The 23,315-nt window shown below is 40.1% G+C and overlaps 2 protein-coding genes and 1 long non-coding RNA gene across 7 annotated transcripts in view; 2 read left to right on the top strand and 1 right to left on the bottom strand.

Moving 5' to 3' along the window:
* The window catches only part of LOC117954586 (disks large-associated protein 1-like), an 80,577-nt gene extending 74,694 nt beyond the window's left edge, over positions 1 to 5,883 (bottom strand). For all 5 annotated transcript variants that reach the window (XM_034888500.1, XM_034888501.1, XM_034888502.1 and 2 more), the window contains exon 1: positions 5,710 to 5,883. The gene's annotated coding sequence lies outside the window, so the exon portion shown is untranslated. The remainder of the gene's footprint in view (positions 1 to 5,709) is intronic.
* Positions 874 to 9,063, top strand: LOC117954675. The gene is made up of 3 exons (XR_004658866.1): positions 874 to 885; positions 6,926 to 6,933; positions 8,980 to 9,063. It is a non-coding gene; the product is annotated as an uncharacterized LOC117954675 (long non-coding RNA).
* A 5,194-nt stretch (positions 9,064 to 14,257) lies between these two features.
* On the top strand, positions 14,258 to 22,456 carry cahz (carbonic anhydrase). The gene is made up of 7 exons (XM_034888607.1): positions 14,258 to 14,529; positions 15,530 to 15,727; positions 17,305 to 17,423; positions 19,547 to 19,639; positions 19,742 to 19,804; positions 19,985 to 20,140; positions 22,008 to 22,456. The coding sequence occupies exons 1-7, from the start codon at positions 14,496 to 14,498 to the stop codon at positions 22,122 to 22,124; spliced, it is 780 nt and encodes a 259-aa protein (XP_034744498.1). The 5' UTR covers positions 14,258 to 14,495; the 3' UTR covers positions 22,125 to 22,456.
* Positions 22,457 to 23,315: the final 859 nt, after the last annotated feature.

The following is a 23,315-nucleotide window of genomic DNA, read 5'->3' as shown; positions in this document are numbered from 1 at the left end:
TGCTTTTATCTGTCATCATCATCGCGATACCAACCAAGGTAATAAACCCGTTGTGAAAGGCTGCGACATGTCTCCAAAGACCTTCAAGGAGTTGTTTTATGTGAGTTCAAAGAAAATATCAAGTAGAAAACATTGAGAAAACTGTAGAAAAAGAACAACAAAATGTTGACATTTCAACCCAGAAAAATGCAAAGTTGCAGGTCAACGAGAAGATAACACAAGGGTTAAATGTTGAAATTGTTGGAAATAATTTCCTTTTATTTGTTTTAAAGTCCTCATATTATGCTTTTTGCCTTTTTCCCTTTTCTTTATTGTGTTATATATCTTTTTTGTTACATATCTTTTTTGTGCACCTCATAGGTTAACAAAGTGAAAAAGCCCAAAGTTTACTTCGGTTCCCCATTCTCAAAAAGCCACAGACAGCCTTCCAGTGGTGGGTGCCACCTGTTGCCCATGTTGGTGGAAGTATAATGCTGAGATGGAGTGACTCCAGTTCCCTTGCACGGTTTGCCCTTCCAAAAGACAGCCCTGCTATTCACTGTGCACAGCTAATGCAGTGTGACATCGGAACAAAGGATCCTGAAACACTTCTGTCACAGCCAAGGATCTCCTACTGTACATATTCTGGACTTTTACCATGAGTAACTAACGCCAAAGGCACATGACCAAGCATCCATATTTTATGCGATGGCAGAGTGTGATTGTGTTATAGCATCAGAGTACTCTTTTCTTTTTCATTCCCAAATGAATCGGAACAGGGGCCGACGCCGTTTTTTGGCATTTTATTTGCCGGATAACCAATGAAGTTAAATTTTTAAATAGTGTGCTACTTTAGCTCCGCTACAGCTCTGTCTGTCCCTTCCCTTCGGTTTCACTCACTACTGAGTCTGACTTATAGTCCCCCCCACAAAACTATCTGACTCTCTGTTACTGGGTATAATATTGAAAGTTTCTAATTTATGAAATGACTGCTTAAATCATGTAATCAAATTCCAAAATCTTAATTTTGGCATAAAGATTTTCATTTTAACTGTAAATGAAGTGCAAAATGAGCTCCAAATATTGGTTACCGGTTTCATGGACTATTAATCATCGGTATCAGCCGATCTCTAAATCATTCATCTTTGTCATGGTCGACCTTTTGACTAATCATTGCAGGAATCTCCAATCTATTGATTATTGCAATGCAGCTCTTTAAAATGCTAATGGTGAAAAAACTGGAGTCAAAATGTCTGCTGTGAAAGAAGTCAGTTCATCTTCAGTTTAGTCACCCCTATGCATCAGCACTGGAACCAACCCACTGCACCGTGGGGTCAAGTATAAAGAGGGACGAGATCTTAGAGAACAGAGCCCAACCGATTAAGGCCGATAACAATATAATACTAATAATAACAACTTTTATTTTTTTATTATTTAAAAATCTGATATACTGTATATTTCGGCCTATATATCTATATATACATATACATACATACACACATGGGAAATGTAACTACATCTACATTCTGTGAATAGTTTTTTTAATTGAGAATCGTGTTTGAATTGAAAACCATCATTAAATCAAATCGTGAAATTTTCTTTTTGAATCGTGCATCCCTAATTGTTGTACAACATTGTCTTTTTTGATACTACCACTAGATAACCAGATATATTAGAATCCAACGCATTTTCAAAAGTGCTCAAGAGATGACAGATACAAAAAAAAGGACTAACTTTTGTCGTACCTAATGAACAGAACCTAACCCAATTAAAATGACCACCGACAGGGATGTGAATCACGTTTGAAATATGAACGACTTCATTTATTCATCATTAAACCTGTCATGCAGTATCATAACTGTGTCCTGCTCTGCCTAATGAGCAGGACACAATATCTCACACCATTAGAGAGCTACAACCTGGGATGCTCTCACGTTAATGTGAGAGTGTTTGACACCCTATAAAATGCTACCTTTTGCAAACACTTTGACTTGTTAACCAGCATTTGGCCCTCGCCGCGTGCTGAACACAGCCCATCCAGTTTGACTGTTAATTCACCAAAAGGAAAAAGACAATAACGTGACATTAAATTCCCAAGATATTTCGCTTTTTTCGCTTTATGCAATTTATTTTTCAGCTGTTCTCAGTACTGGTAAAAACAAACCACAGTGTTCCATCTTTTCCATAATGTACGGCGACCCTGCATTAGGTACTGTCAATCACAGTAGTCAGACGTATATATATATTTATATATGTATATATACATTCCCGGTAGTCTGAAGGGGATGTTTCACAAGTGAAAAAGCCACAATGAGAAGAGGTCGAAGGAAATTGTTATCCTGAAGCAAAAAGTATTTCCATGAGTAAAAAACACAAATGGAGAGGAACTAGGAGTGGAGGAGTGGGCCTAACAGGCCGTTCAGACAGAACTTGTAGTGTCATATTAGTCTAAGTGTCAGCGACTCATTGTGTTCACACGAGATGTGTTGTCTAGGCAGCATATCAAAACCAAGAGCTGTGAAAGTAGCAACAGGAATTCACTCTGACACCACAAGTGACTCACCAACTAGCTAATGTATTGAAATAGTTTGAAGAAGGTCAGAGACAAACTGTTCTCAAAAAAGCAACCAAAGAGCTTCAACATAGAGCAGATTAGTGTGATCAGCACAGCTATTTAGGTTTTATTCGTTCATTTTCTTCATAAATCCATCTCATTCATTCATTGTCTTTATAAACATAAATCCATCTTTCTTCGTGATGACACGGGCAAACCCTGAGATCAGCTACGGAGTTAGGCAGGTAACACGTAAGAAACCAGCCTGGTCTCACAGAATTCTGTGAAATGATCCCAAACTGTTACATAACGAGGTGGTGGTGGCACGGAACCAGAGGTTAAATTGGGCCGGATCGCACCGGAGCACAGCTCCGCCTCCTCAGGGCCACAACACACCCTGCCGGAGCTCAGCTTCATTTATCACAATCATTTATTTGTCATTATAAATGATTCTGATGAATGAATATTTAAAAAAAAAAAGGATATACTGTAGATATATACCGATATCGGCCAATAATATCGGCCCGCCGATATATCCGTCAGGTTCTAGATAGCACTGGTAAAAAATAGTGATAAAATTATTAAATTGTAAAGTATTGCTTTTTGTTTGAATAACTACCTACCTACACATTAGTACTGGAACAAGAACCCCTTTGGTGTAAAAACACACTAAGTAACTTCACGGAGCAATTTTGGTTGATGACCATTCAACGTAAATAAGGGCTCCCCCTCCCGACAAAAGCCAATTTCACTGTCGTTCAATGCCACAGTCGCACTGTTGCTTGCTCTGGAGGAAACTACTAGAACTGTTGGGTCATTGTTAATTATGGAGTGTGGTCTAGACCTACTCTATCTGTAAAGTGTCTCGAGATAACTCTTGTTATGAATTGATACTATGAATAAAATTGAATTGAATTGAATTGCCACCACGGAAAACTATGCCAAAGTAGAGTCAATGAGAAGATGACGTAGCATTAACAGCGACAACGGTGGTGAGTAGTAAGAAAGCCCAGAAGGAGTTAAGGGGCCGTGTTCGTTTCATGGAATTTGGTGAGATCAGGTTGAAGAAACAAGACCGCCTGTTAATTTTAGCACTCAACATTTGATGGATACTACTTATGTGAACAGTTGTGTGTTTCAAAATGGGAAAACCTGTCTGTACATTATGTTAGAGTATCCAAAGGTGGAAAACAGCGGCCTATTTGAGGTATGGCTTGAGAACCATGATGTCATTGTGTGCATGCTTTACCCCATTTAAGAGAAACGCACAGTCAGAAAAGGTTTCTGGGCTGGGGTTGTCAGCAAAGAATTAGGCTTGTGCTAACAAACAAATCATGTCAATGACGATTTTAAGATACATTATAACAACAATAATAAAAATAGATGTAATGTCAAATGAGTCACTGTCCTAGCAGCACACACACAAAAACACACATTCAAAAACTCAAAAGCAACTTGCCTTTCAGAAGGAAATGTCCCACTTTACTCTGAATAATCCGCAGACCTCACTGTGACTGTGAATTGGAACTGGACTGGTTTGGTTTCCTTGCCTGTTTTTAGGAGGCGTGTCATTGGTTCCTGTCTAGTGTGGCCCCGTGATGTCATTTTATCATTACCATCATTGTAATAAATGCCAATGCAAATGAATTTGACTTGATTGGCACAACACACAAAATTTATTTGACCCCCTTTACTAAGTTATTAATCAATTTGTATAGCTGTGGATTAATGGATGAGACTACATTATTATGTTAAATGCCGAGGATATAGAGCATCATGGGAAACAATCAGGCTGAGTCCACGCTGTAAGAAAAACTAAGTGAAGGTGGGGGATGTACTGTAGGCCAAATTGGGTTAGTTTAATAATTTTTATATTAGTTTTTACCTATTTTGTTGGGCCCCTTTCAGTCATGGGCCCTTGAAATTGTCCTAACTTCTTCCCCCTGTGCGGCTCCCGTGACAATAGACTATAACTGATTGTCCTTCACATGTTGAGTGGGAATATAATAATACAAAATGTGTCCTTTTCCCGAGATGACACTCTGCCCACACCGTTATCATTACCAGTTGGTCTCCTTGAATTAGAAACATGCTGGGATCTTCTGTCCTCTCATCCTCAGCCACAGGCGACAACTGACGCAAGCTCCTCTGATCTCACAACTTCTCACTGAGGCGGAAGACACTGAGTGCACGTCGTCCCCCACCGAAGATTACTGCAGCACACAGCACTTCACTTCTGACATCACCACATGAGCCTTTTTTTTTTACATTTTGATCCCAAGCTATAGGGCTAATAATTCGGCATTGTAGAAACCGTACGTGTGCGCAGTTCTGTGGCTTTCCTCCATAGCAACCCTCCATCCAGCTGTGCTAGTGCCGTCTGTATGACAGCACGTTCAATCTGACAGCATCACAAGGAATTAGCCTACAGCATGTTGGGGACCCCCCCCCCTCCCCCCCTCCCCGTTATGGTGGCTGTATCTCATGTCACATCACATTTCCGACCATGTACGGTAGTGTGGCTTCTAAAGATATTGACGCAAACCCATCTGTGTTTTAGGTGATTATTCAAGACCTCTCTGCTAATTTAGCCTTCCGCGACCACTGCAGCTCGGTTGAAAACGCTTTGGCTTCTTGTCATCACTTATTTCTCCGACAAAAAAACAACAACCGGGCGGCATAGCGAGCTATCACACAGCGTCAATCAATCCAGAAACTTTAACTTTCATCTTAAATGAACGTGGTTCGTTATTAGCTTAATTTTCTTAGAAGAATTTCCGAGGACTCACTCGGAAGATTTTTCGCCATGTTTCATGGGTTTATTAGGTGGCGTTACACTTGGTAAATTAGCAAGGACGTATCAAATTGCCAGAAATTTGAGAGGCAACAGCAGCGTGCATCTCCCCACGCGGGAGAACGGCACGTAAAGGGCTGCCGCTGAGGCTTTCATCCACGCCAAAGCAGCCGCGAGCCAAACTAACGTGAAGCATACGGCCGTTAATGATGGCTGTGACATTACAAAACGCCGTTTTTAAGGGACACTTCATCACCGGTGGTCCCTCTTACCGGTGTGAGTCATTTCCTCAACAGGCAGCGGTCGTAGGCTTCTGATAAGCTGTTGAATTGTGAACCCGCCAACCTGAATGTATCAATAGACAGTTTAAAGCGCAGCTTACCTTTACTGTCTCAGGTCTTCACACCATCGCTGAACGGAGGGAGCACCGGCGGCTAAATCCAAAAGCACGTCCGTTTCTGGAACCAAGGCGAACACAACAGAGAGTCACTGGTGGAATGCGCGCGTGTATGGGTGCGTGCACGTGCGTGCGTGTAAAACTGTGTGTGTGTGTGTGTGTGTGCGTGTGTGTGTGTGAGAAAGTGGCACAAGCCTGTGGTCCGTGTACTGCAGCAAGTTTACCAAGGTAAGCCAGAATGACACCGGAAGCCAGGTGTTTTTGCTTTACAAAATAAAAGCAGACAGTTAGAGTGTATCTATGGAATTGAAAACCCAACACATAGAAAGGAACTGGTCAACTAAATGACATTCTCTATGTGCTTAAAAACATAACGTATTCAATATCAAATCACACGTAGCCTATTGCTTGTCCTCACTGGCACTCACCTCATCTTCTGACTTCAGTCATTCAGTCAGTCTCATCTGTTAGATAGGCTTCAGTAGTCTTATGTGTTGTAGTAGGTACTGTATACTGTACTGTATAGGCTATGTTGGCCAAGATGGGCCTGGGGATGCCTGCCCACATCATAGTCGGTGTCTGGGTGCCCTCCCACAGGAAAATCAAAGACTTCATTTCCTGCATTCTGATGCACCAATTTATGAAATACCTTTATCCAGCCTACGAAAGAAAAGAAAAAATCTAAATTATAATGGAAAGTATGATACGTACCATTGCACATTTTTAAGTGGGTGGGCTATATGGAAATCCTGGTGATTTTTTAGTGGGTCTAGCCTTACTGCGTATACCTGTGCATCACGTAGACTACACCACTGGTAGTGTCAGTCTACATAGGCCTACCTTTCAGCAACAGTTCCACCTCGTCGATGCTCCAAGCAAATATATCCCCCATCTTACTTTTTGCCTTTGTTGTTCATTCTCCAAAGTAGTTTTTGTAACGGGTATCTTCTTCCTTTTCACACCGGCATATGTGTTGTCACTTGTCACACGTGTTAATGTAGTATTATAATATATCCAGCCAGAGCAAGAAGGGAGCTTAATTTAGACAGAGATTAGTTCGGCTACTGGAGTTAAAACTCTTGTGTGGACAGAGATCGTTTTTTCTCAAAACGTAGTAGTGGTGTGGCTGTACTGCAGCCTGAGGTGTGCTGGATCAATCCTCCAGGGGACCAACATGTAGCCTACCAGATTTGTCTCATAGGATACTATGTTGACACATAGGCCTAGTGCAATTTGTCTGAAATCAGCCTATTAATGACAGCATACATATAGCCTTCAATGTAAATTTCTATAAACCTTCATAAAATTGAGACGTGCAGTTACACATGATTGTTGTGAGTGATGTACAGTAGGCTACAACTGTACTCCAATTCTTGTGCTCCAGGTTTGCTGCACTGTATATGTAGTACTGTATGTGGTAAATTGAGTAAAAGGAAATGACCATGTAAGCACAATATCAAGTCAAATATTAAAAGATTATCAACTACATTTGACATCAAGAATGACAGAAGATCCCTCTACGAGATCATGTACATTAGGATTAGGGGGAAATGCAGGAGCCACCTATCAAGGCCCTATCACTTTAGCTCCCATTGTCACTTAGCTGTCCATATTGTCACGCATTTGCGATTTAGTTTGAATCAAAATGTCAATTCAGCCTTGGTACAAAAATAATAGTATTTCTTTCTGTCAGATACGTGCTTAATTTGGAAATAAGGATTTTATTTTGAAGCCAAATGGAAGTAGACTTGTATTATTGCAACTGACTTCATTCTGGCCAATTCGTCCAACTGAGGGACAGAGAAGACGTTTCTTCTACATGTCGCTTGTAAGACCAGGAATGGAATAACTATTAATTTCAATTCATGTGTTCGTGTGCATTTGTGCGATGGGGAACCCCCAATAATAAATATTCAAGCAAACTGGTAATTTTGTCACAAACTTGGGGAAAATGAAACCAAAAAAACGTACTTTTCCTTCATTATTTAGTATGTTCTATTGGCAACAGACACTCTTGCATCAAAGGGTAGATTTATCCTCCCAACTTTTTTTTGGGGCATTTTTCTCTCATATAAAACAACACCATATTGTATTGTCTGGGCATGGAAAGTCATTGTCTTTCTTTTTTCTTTAAAATGTTGTTTTGGGCTTTTTGCCTTTAATCGATAGTATAGCTGTGGGAGAGGGGGGACGGACATGCAGCAAAGAGCCGCCGGTTGGACCCTGGAACATGGGGCGTGCGCTCAACAGGTGAGCTACCAGGGCACCCTGGAAAATAATTTTCTTAAGCAAGCAACGTAGGCTGCTGTACGTGGCAAATGTAATCTCAAATCATTGCCCACCTACTAGCTTCATCAGAGCTTTAACTATGTCATGCCCTTCATTGGCAGACTGTAAGATGTGGTTAAAAGACTAGAGGTGTGCAGACCTCTGATTTGTACTATGTAAAAAAAAGATAGATGACATACACTACTCATTTCCCCACCCTCTTTGTCTCTTATTCTATGTTCCTTTTCACTCCTCTCTCTAAATGAAGTAATAAGGAGAGATTGGCTCTGTTAATTACTCACATGGCTTTTCCTACCACATTTATGCAGATGACACTCAACTAAATCTGGGGGCAACTTTCGCTAAACAACATCCCAAGTGTTTGGAATGAGCTCCCAGTGGAAATCAGGACAGCAGAAATGTACACATCTTCTGTCACAGACTTAAAACGCATCTTAACTGCCCATAACTCTTACTCTATCTCCTATTGTTCATAAATGCAGCACTTAAAGCAATTCAGGATTTATGATAAAGTTGATGCACTTGTGTGATTCTTGCTAATTTTCAGATTTATCCACATGGTTGAATTCACTTATTTTAAATCAGTTTAGATAAAAACAGCAGATAAATAAATATAATCAAACGTAACATATTTCAGGTGTACCTGTACACCTGAAATATTAAATACTACCTGTGTAGTAATCCTCCAGCACCCTCATTTAACAAAAAAACAACAACATACAAATCCACATCATTTTCCTTGGCACAATAACATTCCTGCATGGCAAATTACCTTTGGAGATACTGAATTACACAGTTGAGATTGGCAAGACCGTCTGAAAATGTATAGGAAGGCCCTCAGAAATGCCAGATCAGACTATTACTCATCACTAGTAGAAGAAAATAAGAACAACCTAAGGTTTCTTTTCAGCACTGTAGCCAGGCTGACAGATGGTCACAGATCTATTAAGCCTTCTATTCCTATAGCTCTGATTAGTGACAACTTGGTGAGCTTCTTTAATGATAAAATTACAACAATTAGAGATAAAATTCATCACCTTTTGCCTGGAATTTGTAATAGTTCACCTTTAAACACAGTAACACTAATAACACTGTGTAATTCTGCTTCTAGACCGGCGGAGGGAGGGTGTATAGCTACAGACCCCTTCTTTTCTCTGCTTCTCTTCATAGTCATCAGATTAATTTACCATATGATCAATAATATAATAAAAATAGAGAGAGGCAGGGCATTACAGCCTGACCAGGCTCCTCTCTTTACCCTGTCTCTCTTAGTTGTGCTGTAATAGTTTTAGACTGCCGGGGGACTTCCTTTGACACACTGAGCTCCTCTCTCATTTATCTTCCGTTTGTGTGCATTCATGTCCCAGACATACCTGTTACTAACCTATATCTGGGGAGTCATTACCCGGAGTCCTTCTGTTCTTCTTCCCCCCAGCATGTTTCCATGGATCAGGGAGGCTCCAAAATCATGGTTGCATCATGGACCTGCTACGTCCTGCTGCGTCCTGCTGTGCCATCTAATGCCACACAGTGCCCCGCTGCGCCATGAACAAACTACGATTTTTTTAGCCACTATTCCATTATCTTTCTTTGTGACTGTTCATTAAAACCCCAACCGGCCCTGTCAGACACCACCTACCAAGAGCCTGGCTCTGTCTGAGGTTTCTTCCTAAAAAAGACTTTTTCCTCGCCAATTTTGCACCGTTGCTTGCTCTGGAGGGAACTACTAGAACTATTGGGTCCTTGTAAATTATGGAGTGTGGTCTAGACCTACTCTATCTGTAAAGTGTCTCGAGATAACTCTTATTATGAATTGATATTATAAATGAAATTGAAATTGAACAGATAGCAGTTAGCTTTCAGGATGCAGTGTTTACCCTTTGATGACACCAGGGTTGCTAAATGAGGTGGTGTATTTAGCTAACAGAGTGCTAATGATTAAACAGTTCACACTGCAATAAACACTTCATAATGTGGAGCAGGATTCACTTGAAGTAAACCTGTAAATGCCCTGGAACTGCCTGATGAGAGAGAGAGAGAGAGGGGGGGGGGGGCTGGATGGAGAGGGGACTGTCTCAGTTCAGAAGCTGGATCATCTGCAGGATATAGCGGATCCTATTCAGAACTGACTGATCCCGCGTGTTTTCACGAATTTTTTTGCGTCTCTCAGACACTGGAACGCTATACATCAACTTCCAAATCAATGATGTCAAAGTTTCCTCATGACTGGTGGGTGGAAAGATCATAATGTGTCATCAACCTCTTCAGCCCTATAAAGCTTTTTAGACAACAAAAGGCAGTCTTTCCAAAAACGTTCTAACGTGTGTGTCTGTGTTGGTGAATTTGAGGCCACTAAAATCTAACTTCACCTGAGTCATAATGTCCACAGTTGTCTACAGTTCACTATATTGACCCACCACATCCATCATTATGTAACTATAGTACAAGCACATTTAGATATCAGTCTCTAAATAGTTACTATTTCAGCAACACTTTTTCTGTACAACAGGTTATTTCATTTTATTCTTATTTCGCCAGTTGTGTTTCATTGTCATATTCCAAAATCTTTTCAACATCACCATTTCTCAAGGATTTACTTATGTCATTATGCCACTTGTGTCTCTCAAGACCAACAGAACAGATTCAGTTATGTGACTGGTTATCCACTTATTCAGAATAATGCAAGGGGCAATGAAAACCGTTGGAGTCAAATAAAAATAACGTATTATAAACACTGAATAAACTATGACTATGATGTATGAAACAAAAGCTGCGTGGCGTCATTGATTTGCTTTCTTGTCTCATCACATTTAGAATGGCTTTCTTTTTTTGTCTTTTTAACAATCCATTTAAAGAAAATAATCTGTTATTTTATCTAGTTGCTTTGTGAATGCAATGTGCATAAGTGAACTGAAAGAAGAGAAAATTAACTTGTATAAAACTTGTGTAAAACTTGTATTCCAGCATCTAACGGTGGAAAACAAGACCAATACCTCCACCAAGTGGTGCAGACTATCCCAATCAGCAACATGAGCATTGTAAATAATGGACACTAATTAAATTAAATATTAGCTTCTTGCCAGAAAATGACCAACACAAGTTCCAACTTGTTCCCGAAGCATTGTAACCATCATTTACAGCATTTACCATTAAACAATGGGGAGCCTCGGATACAGAGCACAGCATCTTGTCTGTGAGGACGATGACGGACAATTATCATGTGACCCAGGTTCTGAAGGAAGACCAGGAATTGGGGCTGGAAGCTCTGAAAAAAGCAAGTAAGTAATGGATTATTTCACATCCTGAGTGGATAGTAGAGTGCATCAAAGTTTGGCTTCCTGATGAAGGGAAACCATCCCCCCCCCCCCCCCCCCCCCCCCCCCCCCCCCCCCCCCCCCCCCCTAGAACAGACAAGTTGTTGTTGTTTCGAGATTTGAGTCAGTAAATGTGTGTCAAAAAATGGGCCTGATATACTCCTCTGGGACTGAAAAAAAGCTTAATTGCTGGCATTAAACCAGATAGCCATGGTCCATGTTAGATATTCAGAAATAAGAAGCAGTGAATGTCACATGTATTTCTCACTGAGCCACAAGATGGCAGCAAATGAATTGACTGACTGTGTGCTACTCTAGAACGATAGTAATCAGTCATTTGCAGAATACTCTGAAAACGATATATTCTTGTTGATATTATTATACATACTGTACATGTACACCAAAAATGTCTACAAATAACACAAGGTAGGATGACAATACTTTACAAGTTAGTCTGTGTAAAGGCAAGACAAGACAAGACAAGTGTGTTGGTATAGCACCTTTCAACAACAAGACAATTCATGCTTTAAGAGTAGAATAAAAAAGAAGAATAAAACTAAATAGAATAAAACCAATACATTATGAAAATCAGTGGCAAACAAAGCAGTTTGGTTACAGATATGTGTGTAATTTAAATGTCAGATTAAGTTTCATATTAGGCATGTTCATCTAAGTCCTAAAATGGTCATCACAAGCAAAAGAACCAGGTCTGATTTAACATGATCAGCCCCCCCACCCCCCCCATCCGCTCCGTTAACAGCTGCTATCAAGTGAGCATGTTCCCCTGCATGTTCTGTAGGAGCAGGAACATTTTACAGTTTCTTTTTGATTGCTAAACAACAGTGGGCACAACTGGAGTCACATGTGCAAAACTCTAACTACAGTCTGCACAGCAGCAGTTCACAAGGACCAAACTCTAGTTTGTTTTTCACTGCTTTAACACATTTTTCCAATCTCTCCACACTTGTACCATGGCTTAGTCACAACCTGCACAACACTGTGGATTACCAGCACTGTGTTCAACTGCAACTGTTAACCACACATTCAAAACAGAACAGATTTCTGGTGCCCATCAAACACTGCTGATTGTAACTTTAGCTGAAAGCCTAAGCAGGTGTCTTGTTTTAGACTAGTTAGTGAACATATACTTAAAAAAAAAATGCAAACACCAAATAAAAATTACAGACAATTTTAAACTGTACTGTTTGAGAGAAACAGGTAAAAGAGCAAATATTCCAATGTGCCCAAGTAAGATGTCTGAGGTTACATACACTGCTATAAAAAACTAAATGTGAAAAACATTACCTTTACTACAGTAAAACTTTTTCAGAAAGTAACGGAGGTTCATTAGTATTTAGAGATGATGCAGACATCGAGTGTGATGAAGACGACTAGCTGCTGGAGAGAGGATCAGTCACTCTATTCTTTCTTCTCGTTTTGTATCTTTAGTTTTTTTTTCCAGTAATACTAGAGAAAAAATACTACATTGAAGCAAACTGTTGATTTTCATTCTTGTTTACCTTACGTGAAAACTGGTATATTACATAAAATCTATGTCTTTTCTTTAAATAAACTATGGAGTAGTGTGAAGTCACTCAAACTGAACAAACAGTCAAATTTTGAAAAAGTGTACTCCTGTCACTGTGTTGCATTGAGAAAGTATGCTGCGGAGGAATCACACCAGAAAGCACACATTATGATTGGGCTACTTTGTGCTGACTCTTATGTGATTATCACATCCTTCCCATTATTCTGATGGCACACATTTATGTTTGTGGCATATTGAAACACTGTCTGTAAAAACTGGTGCGGTTTGTTACTCTCAACCCTCTTTTTCAGTGATAAATGCATTGCCACCAGATTTGGCCAAAGGATAAATTCCCTCTCCAAGAAGTAATAAAAAGCAACATGCTTGTCCACCCCAATGCTATACTTATTTTTGGGGATTGCTAAACACCAGTGGGCACAGCTGGAGCTACATGTGCTCAACTCTAACTGCAGTCTGCACTACCAACAGTCACCTGAGCTAAACAGTTCACATCAGCTGCAAAACTTGCTGTTCTATTACCACGGATACCGTCACCTGGTAACTGAATACTAAAGAAAAGTTCTTATTTTGAAGACACCAACTTATGATATAGCTTCAAGAGCAACTTTCACATGATACATCCTTGTATTTGTGTCTGTTCATCCACTACAGACGCCTAAGGAAAATATCTGTGGAAAGTCGTGTGCGATCTGTGAGTTACTTAAAAGGAGGGGAGTCATTTCTGATTGGCTAGTTTTAGTAAAGGCTAGTGTGTGTGTGTGTGTGTGTGTGTGTGTGTGTGTGTGTGTGTGTGTGTGTGTGTGTGTGTGTGTGTGTGTGTGTGTGTGTGTGTGTGTGTGTGTGTGTGTGTGTGTGTGTGTGTCTGTGTGTGCGTCTGTGATAGATAGATAGATAGATAGATAGATAGATAGATAGATAGATAGATAGATAGATAGATAGATAGATAGATACTTTATTGATCCCTAAGGGGAAATGCAAGGGATTCCTTTCATATAGCAGCAGCCTATATGCGTACACCGGGATCTGGATAGCCGAGATCGAAGAAGGCCTGAGGCGAGAGGTAAAAAGAAAAATGTCGACTTCAGGATATTGCAATAAAATCCTCTGGACCTCCGATCCTCACAGCGCTGCTCCAAACGCTGATCCTTTAACAGCTGAGAGCGGCGCGCGCGCACGCGGCGGCAGGATGATTAAAATACATGTGTGTGGATGATGTGCGCGCATCAGGGACTAATCCATCTCTGTCGGGAGCGGAGAGATCAGGGATGAAAACCCAAAAAATCCAAATAGCATATCTTCAACAATCTGCTGACTATTCGGAATGAGGAGGGACGCGGAGGAGACGCGAGGAGGTGGAGAGCTCCAGGACGCGCATCTCTGGACGGCTGCTGCTCTCCTGTTGACCTGCCCGCTGGAGGGCCGACTGCCAACCCTCCCCCTCCCTCCGCCGTGAGGACTGAGAGGAGACAGCCGATATATAAAGCCCAGCAGCAGCCTTCCAGCGGGCATCTGTCACCAGATCATCATCACCCTCCTCTCCTGCATATTTTCGACCTGTAAACGGACTTGGATTAATTATTGTTGTTGTGTCATCAGGATAGCACAGAGTAGGAGCAACCATGTCTCACGGATGGGGATACGGACCAACTAACGGTGAGGATCTCTCATCATAGATGTTCAGTTTTTCTACATGTAACAAGTTGCTGCCCCACTCTGACATCAATTTTGCATCACTGCAGACGATAATGTGCCATTCCTTAATAACAATGTCAATACTTAAAAACATAGGCTACATCACACCAGTAGCATAACTTCAATTTAGAGGTGATATTTCATTGAACAATTTGAAACTCAGGCTACTCAACTGCTTAAACTGGGTGTGTTATTTTACATCCAGCCGTTGTGTAGGCCAGCTAGGGGCTAGGGAGGTTGTGCAAAACATATATAAAAACTTAAATAAAAAATAAAAAAGTAAGTGAACTATTGCTAGAATTTGAACTACCCCAAGAATTAACACTGGCTAAAACATCCAGTTAATTCATCTATAAATTGACTTGAAAATGGGAACATTTTAATGTTTTTCTTTTTTTTGTGTGCAACTTTTAATCCACTATTAATGGATGATGATGAATGATTTATTGAGTTATTAGAAGAATGTGTGTGAAGGATCTGAAATAGCTTCTTATAAAGCTACAGAAGTAAGGATAGAAATCAGAATTAGCTGCCAGTGGGTACATTTACTTTACTTCAATTTTATTTTCTATTTAACAAAAAAAAAGCTACTTAAACTGTAATGTAGTACCAATAGTACACTAGTATTATCATGCCGGAAGAACATTTAAATAATTGTACTTCTCTTTTCACTTTGAGTACATTTTTTGTTAAATAATACTTCTGTATTTTTACTTACTCCTAGTTTTTAAAATGTTTACTATGTATATTTTTTAACTGTGCTATCATGGGAAGTATCTGAATACTAGACAGAGTAAGGAAAAAATGGCAAAGAAATTATAATGTTTGTCTTTACTAGTGAAATAAAGAGGTTTGAAGAGGTTGGTGTGGAAATACTCCACACACAGAAAAATAATAAAATTGGACAAAACAATGTGCTATTAACATGTACTTTTCTAAATATTTGAAATTGTATTTGTAGGACCTGAAAAATGGGGACAAGATTTTCCTGTAGCTAACGGGGCCAGACAGTCTCCCATCAACATCGTCCCAGGGGAGGCCCAATACGACTCCACTCTGAAGCCTCTAAAGCTCAAGTATGACCCCTCCAACTCCAACGGCATCCTCAACAACGGACACTCCTTCCAGGTGGACTTTGTGGACGACACAGACAGTTCTAGTAAGCACCGCTCAGCACCTTTAGTGTTAGGACACAATGAAGACATGTAGACATTTACCCGTGCACATCTGATACACTGTCATACCTAAACATGGTAGGTTGATTTCCAAAACCTCCCAAAATGACATGCGACCGTTTTATTTACAGCTGCACGGTGGCAGGATATTAATGTGACCTTTATTTAATGTAACAGGCTCAGTTTGAGCATGTAGTAAACGTTTTAAAACCAAATTATTTACCTTTAGGCAACAGAAAAAAAAACTTAGGTTGAGTAAAACGTCAGGGTTTGGCCTAAAATGAGTCACGTAAAACTACTGAAATCAGAGACTAAGGTCCATTAAACTCATGGGTAAACGTTGATTAATTTCAAAATAAAAGCTGAGTTTGATTTCACACGACTATGATCTCCAAGGAAGAGTGTTGATAGGTTGGCGCCTAACAAGACATTTTTGGGGATCATGATCTGCTGGCATTATCGACCTATAAGGTTGTTTTCTACATCAAAATATACTTTTCTACAACAGTATTAGTATCAGTTGACTTTATCTGTTTGTCTTGTTAATGCCTCCACCCCTGCGTGTACGGCAGCAGATTAGAGCGTCGGATGATGTCAGCACTGTTTAAGTATCAGGAGGTCAACAGGACATCTGCGCCCTGCCTCACCCTGCTGCCCTGTCACTGACACTGGTTATTAAACAGTCATCCAACAGCACCATTTATCTTTGCATAGCAGCAATAAATGTAATACATAAGTTTGAACTAAATTCAATACATATGAAACATAAATAAGCAATAAATAATGTAGACTCTCTGAGTTTATTATGGTACCAAATATTGCCCAACGTTACACAGAAGTTAACAAGAACGTCCCTATTGATGAACTACCAGACAGGTGCAACAGAGACGGACTTATTTAATATTCACACAAATGAAAAAAAAAAAGATTGGTCAAAACAGGCAGAGATCATGAGCCAATCTCCAAAAAAACATCATGACATGTTTCACATGATGCACCTCAACAGTGTCTTATATCCAAACTTATCCATCACAGTAAACTCCTACAACTTTCTAACTCCACACCTCCAGTTTGAAACAGGCTTGTAAATGTGTGTTCTCCATGCCAATGACATCAATATGACATCATCGGTGGAATGTCCTCAGGCTAGGTGGAGTAGTAACCATGACCTTTACTGATGTGTAAAAGTCAGTGGAGTGCACCTTTAAAAGGTGTTGGAGGATGTCTTGCAAGTGAAATTTCACAGAACATGGTTCAGTGTTTAATGGTTGGAAAAACAAAAGTTTTAATTTACCATTTCAATTTGCGCCTTAGACTCAGACTGATGAAATCATGCTGATTCCTTTGATAAACAGGACCGCAGCAACATATGTTCTAAGGAAAATGTACATTTGACATTAAATAGAAACAATAAAAGCATTAAAATGGATTATGAACAAGGCGAAGAACACGTCAGTACCGTCTGTGTGATACTGACAGGCATGGATTTCCTTGGTGTTGGTGTTAAATCTGTCTTTTCCTGGGTGCATCTCTAACGTTGTGTTTGTTTTGTTCTAACCAGCCCTGACAGGAGGTCCTATTTCTGGAACTTATCGTTTGAAGCAGTTTCATTTCCACTGGGGAGTGAGTGACGACAGAGGCTCCGAGCACACTGTCAATGGCATCAACTTTCCCTGTGAGGTACTGAAGCTGCTGGAGCGCCTGCTTGCATCCACCACACGCAGTAACAGCTCCTCCAGTTGTGTTATTCAACACACAACTAGCTTGCGTGGTGTCAACCCTTGTGTTGTCTTCCCGTCAACATAGAAAACCAATGCTTTTTATTGATGTTTTTCACTTTTTCTCACGTTTGTCCCATTTTTCAAAACTTTTGATGCTTTATAAAAAATATTTCTCACTTTGTTTGACGTTTAACACCACGTAACACTACTTTATTACCTTTAATTTGACAGTTATTTTTGGAATTTCTTTTCAATAAACCTCATTTATAGAAATTATACCTAATGTTTGAGCTAGAAAAGCAGATATTAGGAGTTATTTGACTAAAATTATGGGAACGGATGTTAAATTTGTTCAATTTGTTTTTTCAAATGCTGAAACATTGAAAAAGATACTCAAAACTAATGAAAGTAGAGATTTGTACTTGCCAAAAAGCATTGTGCAGAATCAATCATGTTGTTTTGGGTGGTTAAAAAAAACATTGATATGTGATTCATGAAAACGGGTCAACGGGAGGACAACATGAGGGTTAATGGTGGTCCTATCCGTCTTGGAAGCCGAAGCTGGGAATGACGTCCCACCCGAGTTGAATTCGTTCCATTTCCAAGTTGCTGTAGATTTTCCTTGTTCTCATTAGCTCTAGCCAGGTTAGCCATTGTTGCAATGCCAGTGTATATACCAATTTCGTGCATGCAAACAGTGACAACATTGTCCATGGATAGAATATGGACCGCTCTGCGTGTACGACTGATTTAGTGAGATATACATAACAACAAAGTGCTTATAAGTTTTTACTACAGCTTTTTACAACTGATGCAGCCTTGTTGGATTTTTAAGCTCGTGGTTCTCGGTGGTTGTCCGAGTTCCTAGCTCAGAAATCCGAGGTTGGGGGGTGTGCTTCCCACTTTGTTTTGAGTGAAATTGGAACACACTACATTACACTAGGTAAGAAATGTTTTCAACATAAGGACTCCTAGCAACAAGCTCCCTGGAGCCAAGTTAACAACAAGCATTAATGGGACATGAATGCACACAGGTGGAGATAGAGAGGAGCTCATTTTGTCAAAGGAATTCCCCCAGCAGTCTGAGACTATGGCAGGCAAACCTGAGCCAGCCTACATGGGGTTGGCCGGTGAATCCAGCTGGGAAGAGAAGCAGAGACCAGGAAGGGTTGCCATGTCTGCAGCTACACACACCCTCCCTGGCAGAAATCTTTACATTTGATCTTTTTATTTGTAATAGGAGACTGCAAAAATACAGAATTTATGACATTTTTCTGTATTCTTCAAGGATTTATTAAACGTTTACATTCTACACTTAAAAATATATCAATGCATCAAACCATTTTTAGGCTAATAAACAAGGGCATGAAGAAATTGTGTATTCTAGCGTGAAGAGGCTTTTAACACCGTTTGGATTTTCATTTAGTGATGAAAAATGTGCAGATAAACAAACAAAAACTCATCATCACCTCGGTACTGTATTTCCAAAATCGTGGCACTGCCACAGGGGGACTATAGAAAATGATCCAAATAAAGTCTTAAATGATCACAGATGGGCCTCCCACTCTATTCTGTCCCTCATTTTTGGATCTAGACGAAAATAATTGCAATTGGCTCTCTCTTCAGATCACTGTCTCATTTTACAGGCTAAACCATTCAGGCAACAGCTAAGAAAAGCAACTAGCTGTAACTAGTATGTATACCGCATATTTATTACTGTAAGCCCCACAGTGACTGCTGATGCGCCGTGTAGAACCATGAAGATTGCGTAGGGACGAGGTCAGGGTGAATGGTTGGCTCATACAACTGTACCCAGCTCACAGTTACCTTTCCTCAGCCTAACTCAACTAAGGATCCCCTAACATAACTGTCACACCATAATTTCATAGGATATCAGATGAGTTCTAGTGCATAACTTTTCGTTTTCGTACAAAATTGTTATTGGACCATTTCATACGAACCCAATTATGAGAATGTGTTGCATTAAAAATCAACACTATTGCTCATGATAGGTTGTGGATAAGATGAGAACTGTCAGTAGCCTGTGCCTTAAAAGTCAAACGTTGCTTTTTTTCCTGTTAGCTTCATCTGGTGCACTGGAACACTAAGTACCCCAGCTTCGGCGAGGCAGCCAGCCAGCCTGATGGACTCGCTGTGGTCGGGGTCTTTCTCAAGGTGACTGATTCATGCAAGTACTTTTAAGAGAAAAGCCAAATAATTAACATTGAATTTGAGTATTTTTAATTCAACCGTTTGTATATCTGTGTTGTGCTCCAGATTGGTGCTGCCAACCCCCGGCTTCAGAAAGTTCTGGATGCCTTGGATGCCATTAAGACTAAGGTAAAAAAAAGGTCCCAGAATTCACAAAACACAGATTTTCTGAAGACAAATGTGCTCATGCCTTCTATGAACAGAAATTAATAGTTTTTTAAAACTGTCAGCTCAATTTTTATGGTTAACAATAAGCAAAAATTCCTCCCCCCCCCCTCTTTTCCCTCCCTTCTTCCCCGACACCTGCAGGGAAAGCAGACCACCTTTGCAAACTTTGACCCAAAGACTCTTCTTCCTGTTTCTCTGCATTACTGGACCTATGATGGCTCTCTGACCACGCCTCCCCTGTTGGAGAGTGTCACCTGGATCGTCCTCAAGGAGCCAATCAGTGTCAGCCCTGCACAAGTACTTGACTTTCTTCACATACTTACAAAATCAAAATCAAAATCAAAAGGAGTGTTTTGACTATTAATGTATGTGCCTTTGGCAGACTAAGGTCAGCTAACTAGCTCAGCTGTCTCTCCGGTTTTTCTATGCTGTTACGAAGGTGGGATGAAGCAATAAGTACTTTCAAATCGTACTTTTGTAGCGACTGCCTAGTTAGCAAGCGGTTAAAAATTCACTTTTCTCATCGTTCTTTTAAAAAAAAAGAATTCTTCAAATACCATACAATTAAATAAATACCCACGTTAAATAAATGTAGTGAACTGATCATTTATATTACTTGTGAAGGAAGTTGTCACGTTATTTTTTGGGACAATTTGTTTGAAAGAAACCCAAATTTCTGATGTAGAAACTTTTTGAAAATGGGTCAAATTTGACCCTAAATGCAGCAGAGTCTGAGCACAGCAGACAAGAGACAAAAGGCCAAAACAAAAAAAGCAGCCACTGGAACATCTGTATACAATAATCAATAGTGTCCTGTCATCGTATCGATGCAGAATCGTCCAGGTCCACGTTGATGCAGGGATTTGTTTCAGCACAGCTTTTCACTCAGGTAGTCGGGTGCGACTGCTGCTGAATTCTCCAGTTAAAGCTGAAAGTGTTCATCTTAAAATGAGAAAATATAAGATCAGTGCCATGCCTCAGGTTGTCTGAGAAGAAAAAAAATGGGCAATTGTCAATTGCTGCAGAATTAATAGAGCCGGCTATTCCCTCATTAGTCTTAGATAGTCTTAGAGCATTTTTCAAATACCTTCCTACACACTCTTATTTGGTAGTCATCTCATTAAGTGTTTGTGCATGTTATGGGGGCAAAATGTTGGTCTGAACGTTGTCATTTTCAAGAGTGTCAGAAGCCATATCATGCTTTAGATCAGGGTGGGTGTGAGCATGGAGGGCCTTCTGTGTTATTTAGATTACACTGACTCCCTGTATCTCCAGGGGCCAGTTTGCTCTTTATCTCTTTACATGATTAACAATGCCACCATGTTCTTTCACGTGACATAAACCACTCATAGGTAAAAGGCTATTAACTTATCAAAAGGCTTACGTTTAATGCTCAGTTTATCTCCCCTAAATAGAAGATAAATGTACATGTGTAAGGTGTGCTTATATAAAAAACTATTTTCTTTCTGCAGTGTGTAAATTAAACCACCGATGCAGTAAAGAACAGCGCAACATAAAAAAAAATTGCAAGCTTTGCTGAGTGAGCCTGCTGTGGGAAATTAAATCCAAGCTTAACAGCTAGCAAAAGGCTAAATGGCTCCCAGAGGAGTTGTTGTTTATGCCACACTGAGGCTTGCATGCTAGTTTCTGCGTCTGCAGGGCTGTGTTCTGTACTATCATGTGCACATTGTAGATAACAACCACAGCAGGAGGGTGTGAGGTGGGTGCCCTGTGTGACTGGCGCGGAGCTTCACTCCGGATTATCACTCCTGCCCCCTAAAAAGAGACAAGTATTGTCTGGTTACATTTCACAGGTAGGGTAGGAAATTTATGTAAACAACATTACTCATCTTTAACCCATTTTCTGTTAGACTATGCTGGAATGAGGTTCACAAAATGTATGTTTATCTGACAAATCTGCAAAAAATAATAATCTGGGATGCTATAATTGCAAATCAAGTATCCCCAACAATGCCAATGTGGTCTTCAATACTTTGAATTGAATACAGTAACGACCAAAATATAGGTTTCTGTATTTAGATTCCTGCATCCGAATGGAGGTGAAAGCCGGTTTCAGGACGCAGGTTCATTGATTTAAACTTTAAATCTTGATTATCTTTTTTTTCTCTCTTTTTACTTTATCTGTGTCTCCTTTCCTCATTAGATGGCCAAGTTCCGCAGCCTCCTCTTTACTGGAGACGGAGAATCTCCATGCTGCATGGCGGACAACTACAGGCCTCCTCAGCCTCTCAAGGGCCGTAAGGTCCGCGCCTCCTTCTAATAAACCCTGCTTCATCTCCATAGCTTCCTTGCCCCCTTGGGGCTTATCCATCCCTCCTTTCCTTAACCTTCTTACTCCCATTTTTCTTCATATGCAGTCTTTACTTAGCTTGTATAAGCCCTATTGACATTAACTTCAAATGTGGAAACCTCTCCTTACACATTTTATGACATATACTACCTGGATGTATCTTGAATAAAATAACTTTGAGCCATTTTTAAGCTTTGACACTATCAAGACATTGGCCCCATTTACACTTTTCAAATTTGAGTGTTTTATACCCAAATTAAATCCACTCCACCCTCTCGTCCAAATATGGCCACTTCCGGTTTCAAAGACCCAAGATGGGGACAGCCAAATGCCAAACTTTAGGCTTCAAAACGGTAGTCTACAAACCAACGGGTGACATCACTGTTGCAACGTCCATGTAAACACGTTCTACAGTTTAGGAATAAGACTGAGAAACCACAGCTCACTTCACTGTTTTTTTGTCCAAGTCTACTTGCCGTTATCACGAGGACTGAGACAGACCATTGATTTATTTTAAAAAGAATCCAACATTGAGTGGCTATTTTCACAGACTTCTCACTGACATAGCAGACTCTGTGGGAGTATTAAATATTGTGTATGTGTCTTAGAGAGACAGATGCATTTACATTTTTTTAACACCTGGCTATAATGCACTTCAAACCACCAAGACCCGCTCTACCAAGACGCATTCAGTGACTATGTGTAAATGGGGTCATAGATTGGTCACTCATGTGCCACTCATAGAAATATTACATATTACATACGCATTTTCCGCTTGGTCAGACACTGCCTTAGCACTAACAACCATAGCCTAAGAATGTAAGTCTACATCAGCTAACACAGGTTCCAAGGGACTGGTGATCTACTGAAATAGTCACAAATACTAACACTGGGACAGGAATCCTGGCCCCTGATCTTGCTTGTAACATGTTATGCAACCAATTTTCTCTGGTCACTATGTAACTACTAATCTAAATTATTTTCTTATTTATAAGAGTATAATTTTCAATCAATAGTAATATACTTTGTGTTAGCATTGTTGCATTGAAGTGAAAAATGCAATGATGTGTGCTATATTCTACAATTACAGGCAAAGGCACAAAAAACTATGAGTACTAAAAAACAATAATAATCCCTCCGCACTTTTAATAAATATAAGCA

The sequence above is a fragment of the Etheostoma cragini genome, chromosome 12, assembly GCF_013103735.1.
Source record: "Etheostoma cragini isolate CJK2018 chromosome 12, CSU_Ecrag_1.0, whole genome shotgun sequence".
Lineage (NCBI taxonomy): Eukaryota > Metazoa > Chordata > Actinopteri > Perciformes > Percidae > Etheostoma > Etheostoma cragini.
Note: the sequence above shows the minus strand (reverse complement) of the source record. Positions and strands in the feature narration are given on the sequence as shown.

What these genes read in the sequence shown, in the direction of transcription:
- cahz (XM_034888607.1), top strand. Translation starts at nt 14,496, where the DNA reads ATGTCTCACGGATGGGGATACGGACCAACTAACG. An exon ending in GGACGACACAGACAGTTCTA is followed by an intron (nt 15,728 to 17,304) that starts GTAAGCACCGCT and finishes TGTTCTAACCAG; the next exon opens with CCCTGACAGGAGGTCCTATT. An exon ending in GCATCAACTTTCCCTGTGAG is followed by an intron (nt 17,424 to 19,546) that starts GTACTGAAGCTG and finishes TTTTCCTGTTAG; the next exon opens with CTTCATCTGGTGCACTGGAA.